Source organism: Camellia sinensis, chromosome 9 (assembly GCF_055761805.1).
Source record: "Camellia sinensis isolate YWXY chromosome 9, ASM5576180v1, whole genome shotgun sequence".
Taxonomy (NCBI): domain Eukaryota; kingdom Viridiplantae; phylum Streptophyta; class Magnoliopsida; order Ericales; family Theaceae; genus Camellia; species Camellia sinensis.
In genome coordinates this window covers 106798287-106808753 of record NC_138969.1, presented here as the reverse complement: position 1 = coordinate 106808753, position 10467 = coordinate 106798287, and the positions used below count along the sequence as shown (strand labels likewise).

Below are 10467 nucleotides of genomic sequence, written 5' to 3'. Positions count from 1 at the left end.
GCCATCATCTTTAAGGGCGAGATGGGGTCATGAAAATGGCGGACCATCTTCTAAAAACTGCTCTGTTTGTCATCGGCCAACTTTTATCCGGTCATCTGTTTATTGTACGACCGTTGCATAAAGCTACAGGTGTGCAACAAAATCATACGATTGGGGTAAAGGTATATGGCTAGGGTCAATTTTGGGCAATCATTGTATTTCTAAAGGATTTTCCTCCTTTTCATTCATTGCTACTCTATTCTCGTTCCTTTTTCGGAAGAAAACAAAGTTTTGATTGAAATATGAGCTTTGAACATCGTAGAACGCTTGGATTTAGCAAGTCCAAAAACATTTCGAAAATAGTTTTTTAAGGGTCTAAAATTATTTCGGCTAAAACAAGTATAGGATTCGGATCTCTTTTCATCCACGGTTTTCAAACTAAAGATAATTGAAGTTACGTATTTTTGTTTTCATCATTGGGTTCCAAGAGGTACTCAAATTTTACAACCAGTCAAAATTGAGTGTTTACAAAGCCAAAGACCAAAAATCGAGCAAACAACAACCAAACACGAGCTAGAAGGGACAATCATAGCCAAGGAGGCACAGAAACACCCTAGTCAGCACCTAAGAAGTGAACCCATGGAAAAAATTGAACAAAAAATAGCATGAAATCAGAAATCAAAAAAAATGCCCATTTCTTTTTTTAATAAAGAAAAATTCAATAATTGGGCAACAAAAAAAAAATCCAAAAATTTTGAAATTTTTTCAGACACTCCTGCCATAGGCAAGCATCATAGATTTTTTTTTTTTTTTTTTTTTTTCGTCATCAAGCCAAAAAAAGAAAAAAAAAAAAGAAGATGAAAGATAGAACAGGAGGAAGAAGATTACATGGTAGTTCTGATATCAAGTTAAAATTAATCAAAGATTAAGAGAGGAGAGGAGAAGACCAGAGAGAGACTTGTAGGAGAGGCAATAAAACCACAATTAGCTTTTTCCTCTCTTACCCAACATATTTATATTCAAGGCTAATAAATCTAAAATCACAAAGCTATCCTTCTTCTAACTGAACACTTTTTTTGCTAAAAATTCACAACAGTAGAATCATTTTTGAGATATTGGTACCTCAAATTCTCATAGAAATTCTCATATGATTTAACCATTGTTAACAATTGTGAGTGTTTTGAAATAGATTAACTTGGGAACATATATGTGACAATTTCTGTGTCACGTCTAACAGCTAACAAAAGACATGTACCAAAAGATAACAAAAACAACAGATTCAAAAATAAAATTACAAGAGTACAGAAGCTAGACTTCCAACTCAAAATTATTACATAAATAACTATGAACGCTCAAGTGCATTTGCAGCAGCTTGCATAAAGAAAACAGCCTCTAATACTTGTATTAATCCTCGAACAAGTGAAGATTGGTTGGGCAAAGCTCGATCAGGTCTCAAGTGCATTTGCAGCAGCTTGCATAAAGAAGGTGAAACAGCCTCTAATACTTGTATTAATCCTCGAACAAGTGAAGATTGGTTGGGCAAAGCTCGATCAGGGTTTAAATGCAGAAAAGGCCACGACGGAGTTGTGTCCACCAAAGCCAAATGAATTTGAAATGCCTGCATAGCATATGATAAAAGTTCATGTCTGCTAAACCCCAACAATGCCCAGCTAAAGCAATTGAGCAAAGATGCTGCAGGGTTTTCCTTATCCTTTTTCTGGTTTTTAAGCTAGCTAAGGTTATTTAGGAAGAAGATGAGAAGAGGGTGGTGAAGCATGCGGAACATCTTACCAACGTTGACTTCATGCTGCTGCTTTTTGTCTGCAACGGTGTCAAATTCAACACAAGGCTCTAAGTTCTGCATTTATCCGAAAGGAACGGTATCAATAATCATAACAGACAACATAAATAGTTAAGAACCATTAGATTATGAAATTAAAAGTAGGCCCACTCATATTCACACAGAATGCAGTAAATACCACAAAAAGGAAGTGAAAAAAATTTAAAGTCTCTTCGACTATCAGCTACGTACAAGTCTCATTGTATCTTCTGTTCTTGTGCCTGGTTTTCTCAACAGAAAATTAAGCAATGGATACAGATCAAAGTTGTAAATACCGTATTGTACCAGAAGGTACAACCCAGTTTATCAAATAAACCCTATACTATCAGTTCTGTTTTAAAAAATTTCCAGGCCTATCGCGGACCATTTGAGGAATACTGAAAAGTTTTGCTTTTTCTCCTGCCATATCAACCTCTGAGAGTGTTAACGGTTACAAATAAAAAGAAAAATGAGAAGCAAAATATTTCAGACTTGAACAAAGGTGAATTAACGACATGGTTGGTATTTCATTTGTCAGATTGGGAAGGCTTTTTCAGCTGCTCAATCTCTCCATCTTTAACAACTAGAGCAAAACCATCTCCCCCACTGGACATTGCTCCACAACTCTTCTATCTCCATCCATGTACAAACTGTACTTGGCCAGTGTTGAAAATAAAATTGGGATGCTTTGGAGTCTTTGAACAGGTAATGGAGAGAGACGGGTTTTGAACTTTTGGAAACATACACCAATTCCTTTAACTTTATTTTATTTTGAAATGCAAGGTGGGTTTCATCTTTAACGACAAAGGTGCAAATTAGTTTTTAATTTTAAATTTACTGCAACCGTAGGAATATAGAATTCATTTTTTTATTCACTATACTCCTGAAATTTAAAGAACAGTCCAATAAACTAAATAATGTCTATTCATCAAATTTTATAAACAAATATAATATTTTGACAAATATATCACACATTGATAAATCTGAAACAGTATCCGAAAAGTACTGGTATCAATACGTACCGTACCAGTAATAAAAATAATACTATAGCTGGTACAGTATTCAACACATTGATATAGATACAAAGAATTGATTTTATTTTTTTTATTTTATTTTTTGTCACCATGGGTTGGAAATCATAGCACTAAGATTCGAAAGTTCCTCTTTTTTTCACCAAGGATTTTGATGGCAAAATAGAACATACTTGGAAATAAGAACCCTTTTGAGTTTTACTAGCTAGCTATTTGTTTCACAACTAACATTCTAATGCTTAGTCATACTTTGGCCATTTGCAAAATTAGTATGTTGACGCATTTTTTTTTTTTTCTCTCTCTCTTATTGTTAGGTTAAGATAATTCAAGTTTAGATTTGCTAAAGTTGAAGATCTCAACTTCATAGGTGAAGTTGGTGCATTGTTAATGCGAGATTACTGTACTGATGTCAATAATCTAAACCGTGCATCTCATATGACAAATTGAGGAGAACATGTATGCAAAAAATTAGGTCGATCAAACATAAGTAATTACATGATCAAATCACATACATATTATAACAAATGGACGGCTTATTCTTAAAAAACATGTAGACCATAGAGATAAAAATGATCTAATAATATGACAATCGATGTTGGATCAACTTAATTTTTTGCATGGATAATATTCTCAGTTAGTTGTATAAGATGAACAGTTTAGATCACTGAATTGAGTCCAAGTTAGTCCGATAACGGGTCAACTTCACCTTGAAGTTGAGATCTATTTTAGAAATCTAGACTCAGATAATTCTGATTAAGAAGCACCAAGAAGCCACTCCAATGTGCTCAACCCCTAAATTCTACATATTGTTTTTCGAGGAAAAACTTCTCCTTGATCCTCAGATTAAGAATGACTCCTCCGCCACTGAAGGAGACAATTCTGTTCTCCCCAAAAACACCACATTAAACAGAGGGCCATGTGACCACACATTCCCCCTGTTTGAAAACTGCATTAGCCACTGAGTTTAGGAACAAACAGATATTCCAAATGTCATCATCAGCAACAGGACCATACCTTGCTAGCCACTCTATGGTGTATGAGAAGATGATTCACAATTCCACTGAGTATAGTAATTTCATTTTGACTTTTCTTGTTGAAATGAAATCACCAATTGTATGTCTTTGGTTGAGCTGCTTACCTAAACAAAAAATGGCAACCTTTGAGGGAACTCTTGACACTCCAAATCTCCTTCTGAGGAAACACTGTGTCTGAGGTACCAATTAGCAACCGATGAGATATGGTTTAACCTGAATCTTCGGTGTTGGAAGCAATCAATCCAATCTCATCCTCTTCTCCAACTCTACTGATAGTGTAAAAGATCTCAAAGAACTCTGCATAACCACCTTAAGCTAAGGAACATCCAACACCAGCCTATCAACCTTCAATCTAATACAATCATCCACTAAAACATCATTTGAGGCAAGAATCCTATATAGATTGGAAAAAAGATCACCATGCAAGCATCCTTGCATAAGCCAAAAGCTCACTGGAGCAATGTGCATAGCTCACACTATGTCCACCATATGAAGCAGAGACACCAAAATGTCTGTCATGGCTGCGTCCGGAAAATATCAGATGCAAATAGGCTTTGAACATAGTTAGATGCATGTCATGACATCAGTTGTGTCCATTTTTTCTTTAATTTTGGGTTTGGACACATTCAGGACATAGCGGGGTGTGGATAGTTATGCATAAATGAGATATTAGAATTGGTTAACTGAATTAATTTAAATAATCCAATGGATAAAATTTAATTGGTAATTAATTAGAGCTTGCCTCCACCTTTTCAAGATTATGGATCGAATGGTGTTTTTCATTTTGAATGTGTTATTTTTTCATACTTTGGAATTTAGAGGTTTGTGGATGCCATATTCATATGCATAACAAATAAGAATTTATTAAAACATATATTTGTATTCCTATTGTGTCCGTATCCGTATCTGTGTCGCATCTCTATCCCATGCCCATGCTTATTAGAATATACCTCTAGAATTTATTTAAAAATATATACTTTTGTTGTATTCCTTTTGTGTCCGTATCGACGTTGCGTCTCTATTTCATGTCCATGCTTATTAGAATATACCTCTAGAGCTCTTCCATCCTCTCCTAATGCATTTCCACGAACTCACAATAAGATAGTTATACACCACTGGTTCATGAAACTAGTGGTCTTTGCCATCATAAAAAATATGTTTTTAAGCAAATGTTCATAATCATTTACCTAGTAAAACTTGCTTAAACAATCCAAACCTCCTAATACCTAGACAATCTATTGGCATTTGAGAGCACATAATATCCTAATCCACCAAATGATGCTTAAGCTCATCTATCATACCACCCCAAAAAAAACCATACAATTGAAAATGTGGAAATGGATAGAAAAGAAAGACTAGACAAAATATTCTACCTCCTTTTTTTTAATTATTGAAACTTTCACCCCCACCAGCCTCCTCAAAACCTCTCCAGTACCAATTGCCAAACTCCTTTGGCCTCAAAACCTCCTCAAAACCTCCTTTTTTTAAGTATTGAAACTTTCACCCCCACCAACCTCCTCAAAACCTCTCCAGTACCAATTGCCAAACTCCTTTGGCCTCAAAGGAAGAACCAACAAGCAACCTAAACGCATGGTGGACAAGGAATCCACTCTGCAACCAATGAACAAAATTTCATGTCTTTTCCATCGAAACGGCCAAATGTTTCATTTTCACAGCTGAAATGTTTCATTTTTCTAGAAAACTGAAATGAAACATTGGTAGAATACCGAAATTTCAATGTTTCTACCAAAACATATCGAAACGTACAGAAACAACTTATTGTTCCGACAACTATTAAGAATATTTAACAATACTCATTTATTTTTGCCTCATTCTGTCAAAAGAAAATATATGAGAATAATAAAAATATATTAAATTTATTAGAGAATTTGAAAAACTAGAAAGCAAAAGAAGAGAGACTAAAAAGAGAACATAAAACAAGCATGATTAATTCACTTATTCTCCTTCTTTGTACCGCAAAGTACTTTTTCTCTCTTTTTTTTCATCCTTGCAATTATAGAATTTTTTTATTATTATTATTTTTTTTTTTTTTTTAATGTTTTTCATACAATGGCAAACATATTCCCCAACTTTAAACCTTTTATTTATGAGATTCTATATTCATAGACCTCAACATGTTCATTTTTTTTATTATTGAGGATGTACATGTATTAACATTTATATAGGTTTTAGTTTATTTCCTAACCTTTTCAATATTTTTTCTCATTTCCCTTGCATTTCCAAAACATTTCTGTTTCCATGCTAACCGAATCAAAATTTTGATCCTTGTCTACAACAAAAATATACATCAAAGCACATACCCCTCCAATTGTAATGACTCCAATTTAGCCAAACTCACCCGTAATCCCAAAATTGCCTTAAAGCATAAAAGCACTAAACTCAATAACCTTCATCTACCCATCAACAATAGCTCGATCAGCATACAACAGATAATAAACAGGGATGGAAGATCCCTCCCTCATAGCCTTTTAAGAAACCAATAAAATAAAATAAAAAAGTAACCCTGCACCATCTTTAACATGGTGAATGTCCCCAAAGAAAGAATATATAGCAAAGGAGAAAGAGGATCTCCCTACCTTAACGTTCTCCCAATATCAAAAGAACCAGAAGGGGATACATTCATCAAAACAGGCCCCCACATCAAATCCCTCTCCAATTCTTAATAAAGCACAAGCTATTTAACACTGATCCATTACATTCAAAGATTGAAGAACAGGAACTCATATTTGGTGGCAAAGAAAGGGTTTCTTGCTTCTCATATGGATTGACAGATTTATAGAAACTCCTTTTCCACAACATATCATCATTTAATAAAGCTCCGTTCAACAATATACTTAACTAATAACTTCATGCAATGAAATATTTGTAAAATATTGTTGAATGTGCAAGACGTGTTCATCTACTATTCCCAAATTTTTGACACGTCTAAAACAAATTCCCCACATCCTAATATTTTGGAAGCCCAGAAATCTAGAGGCACAACCATACTCAGAAACACTTACTCGGGTTGCCGTAACAAAGTTTCTCTAACATTTAAGCTTTAAAATATGAGGTTGACTATCCATCAAAAAGAAGTGGGCAAATAATACCAACTGTTAAACAACAGCTCACGTCAACTTCTAGAACATCAAATATGGACAAAAGTAAAAGGGAAGTGCTATGTAGATAGCAGTACATACAAATTGATTTATGGTAGGATGCAACCACCCTGTGTTGATGGCTTTTACTGTAGCAATGGCTTCCAAACCCCCAGCAGCACCAAGACAGTGACCTATCATAGACTGATATGGAAACAGAAAAGAAAGGGGAAAAATTAGAAGAAAAACATATGTCTGAAAACTGCAAGCAGCAGCATCATGGGTTATGTTACCTGCTTTGGCCCTGTGAGTACCAGATAAATGATGCACTAGCAAACACCAGTGAGAGATAGAAAAAGAGTTTACCTTGGTTGAATTCATTTTGATCTCTGAAGTGTTTTTGAATACCTTCTTTATGGCATTCACCTCAGCTACGTCACCAGCTGGAGTGGAAGTTGCATGTGCATTTATGTAGTTAACCTGAAAAAAGAGAGTGAATTTTGATTCATTAGTTTTTGGGTTTCAGTAATTTCAATTCTTAGATGCAGTCTGCTTGCGTAGCAGAAATCAAACCACACTTTTAAACTTAAGTGAAGAAAAAGCTTTACAATAGAAGGACAAACCGTGAATAAGTAGTGGATATACACAAAAACTGTAGTTTCTCGCCCTCCCAACAAGCCAAAAGATGGGATTCTATGAAGAATTTTAATTCTTCACCAAATAATCCAATAAGGTTTTGGGTGAGAGGTATGTATAAACAGAACCACTGCAAGTGCATGCACATCATTTTCTGGCCAGGATTTCATGACAGATGATTAGAATTGAAACTCAACTCCATCCCTCTATCTAGATGCCAGAATCTTACTCCCATGGTACAATGGCTTTGGCACAAACAGAATGCTATGAGGAGAGTTGCATTGTTGCTGCAAAATGCCCACTGCTCACTACCACCCAAACCATGAAGATGGTGATATGTGATATCTTATATTGACACCGGGATTTTGCATTCAATAATTCATGGTAAACGCGTAACATGTCTAAATTAATTCAGTCATATTTCCTTCATTTAAACCTATTTTGGAGCTCATTAGGATAGAAGTTAAATAACAACAATAACAGCAATTAATAGCAGCAATTGAAAAAATAGTGATATACATAGATTGTATATAAAATCAAGAAATAAAATACATTCAGATATTATGACATGCAGTTCACTTAAGAAATGGAAAAGATACAATCACACTCCAAAGAACTATCAGGTAAGCATTTCATATATTATTTGGAGAAATCAGATGCGAAAAGCTGAAGAAGCAGTTGGAAGCAAGAATATCGAAGAAAAAATGGACCAAATTGTTGGAGATAAGATTATATTGTCAAAAAAAAAGATATTAGAAGATATGAAAGATATCAGAATATATGGATCTCCAACACAAATGGGCATACCAAAGTTCCTGGAATAAATTGGATAGTGCTTATCCAAGCTATAATGAGAAGGTAAATTTTCACTCTCTAAAGAGTACGAAAAGAAAGCATGAGAGAAGAGCACTCATCCACTATATTTCTTAAGCTCCAATGCCGTTAGAATCGAGGTCGTTAAAATTGGGATCCTAGGTAGGATCGATGAGAGGGTCTTGTGGATCAGATCGTAGGATTGGATCGAGGATCGTAAAATCCTACTTTCTATTAAAAAAAAGATAAAAATATAAATTTGAATGATACATATTAAAAATAAGGTGAAAAATCACAATCTACGATCCTACTTACGATCCTGCATGATCCCATACGATCCTACTTGCGATCCTATTATAACATCGACCCTATAATGATCTGGATCGTTTTAGCAATGTCGGATCCTACGATCCAGATTGCAATTTTAATAACCATGGTTAGAATGTATGGTTTTTGTGCATTAACCATAAATATTAGTATGCATATGAAATATAATTCATTTAGGAAATATGCATAAACTTCTTCAGATTATAGATTAATAATTCAAAGATGCTTCCGATATAAGTATTTAGAAAAAATTACAAAAAATTGTGAGAATATTAGTGTATCTCTATATATGGTAGTATATATTTTGCATATATGTTGAGAGAGAAACAAAGTAGAATTCCGGGTACAAGCGAGAAACGCAAACTGAGCAATTGCTATCTGAAAACGGTCATACCAAGCATGAGGAGACTGCTTCAAACCATAAAGAGCACGGCGAAGATGACACACTTATCCAAAAGAATGAGGAAAACCATGGGAAGAACGCATGTAGATCTCCTCAGCGAAATGGCCATTAAGAAAAGTATTCTTAACATCCACCTAATGGAAAAGCCAATGATGAACAGCAACAACAAAAATCAAAGTACGGATAATAGTTATTTTGGCAAAAGGGGCAAAGGTCTCCTCAAAATCAATATTATACTCCTGTAAGAAACCTTTGGCAACCAGGCGAGCTTTGTAGCGCCCAAGAGAACCATCAAAATAAATCTTGATTTCATAAACCCATTTGCAACCAACCAGATTCTTGACAACAAGCAAAGGAATCAACTCCCAAGTAGCAGTCTTCTGCAATGCAGACGACTCATCCTCCATAACTCGAACCCAATTAGGATCCTAACGGGCCTCCTTGTAAGGCTGATGTTTTGAAAAATAATAAATAGCAGACAAAAAGGTACAGTATGAAGGAGAAAAACATATTTTAGCAAAACTAAGTTTGACAACTTGTTTACGGTTGTGAAGGGGACACTTAAGGTTAGTAAGATCAGAGTCGTCACAAGCAGGAAGATCAACAGCAGGGGAAGAGACAACCGGTGGAGGTAAAGCCTTGCGACGAGAATAGATTAACAACGGAGGAGAAGAAGCATGAGGGGAAGGTGGAGGAGAAGAGAGAACAGACTCACAGGAGGACAGTAGAGAGAGACTCAGCTAGAGGGGTGGTAGGAGGAGAAGAGGGAACAAACTCATGTGGTACAGTAGAGATAAACTCATCAAGAGGCACCTCAGAAGGAAATGAATCAATGTGAACCAAATCCTCTTTGAAAACCGGGACAATGATATAAGGAAGTTGAAAATAAGACAAACATTCGAGCAAAGAAACATGGTAGGAGATATAAAGACGACGAGAAACAGAGTCGTAACAACGATAGCCTTTCTAAGTAAGACTGTAACACAAAAAGGCACACAGGACAGACCGAGCACTACAAAACAAGCAAACCTAAACACACGAAGGAGACAGTAATTGGAAAGTTGAGAAAGTAGAGCCTCATAAGAAGACCAACCAGAGAGGAGAGTAGGCATATAGTTGAGAAGAAAAGTAGCAGTCAGAATTGCCTCACCCCACAACAGAGCCGGAATAGAGGCAGAGAGAATAAGAGACCTAACTGTCTCAAGGAAATGATGGAGTTTATGCTCAGCTTGACCATTTTGGGCAAGTGTATCAGTACATGAAGTTTGATGAATGGTACCCAAATTGGTCAAATACTAACAAAAATAACCCCAAAGTTTGCCCCTTG

General features: G+C 35.4%; 1 protein-coding gene across 1 annotated transcript in view; it reads right to left on the bottom strand.

Annotated features, from left to right (window-relative positions):
- Nucleotides 1-1083: 1083 nt before the first annotated feature.
- LOC114283210 (3-oxoacyl-[acyl-carrier-protein] synthase I, chloroplastic) overlaps nucleotides 1084-10467 on the bottom strand; it is a 36844-nt gene continuing 27460 nt past the window's right edge. The window contains exons 4-7 of the mRNA XM_028226036.2: nucleotides 7328-7441; nucleotides 7064-7165; nucleotides 1771-1837; nucleotides 1084-1597 (exon numbers count right to left, since the gene is read on the bottom strand). Of these exons, the coding sequence (XP_028081837.2) occupies nucleotides 1530-1597; nucleotides 1771-1837; nucleotides 7064-7165; nucleotides 7328-7441 (351 nt within the window). The 3' untranslated portion in view covers nucleotides 1084-1529. The remainder of the gene's footprint in view (nucleotides 1598-1770; nucleotides 1838-7063; nucleotides 7166-7327; nucleotides 7442-10467) is intronic.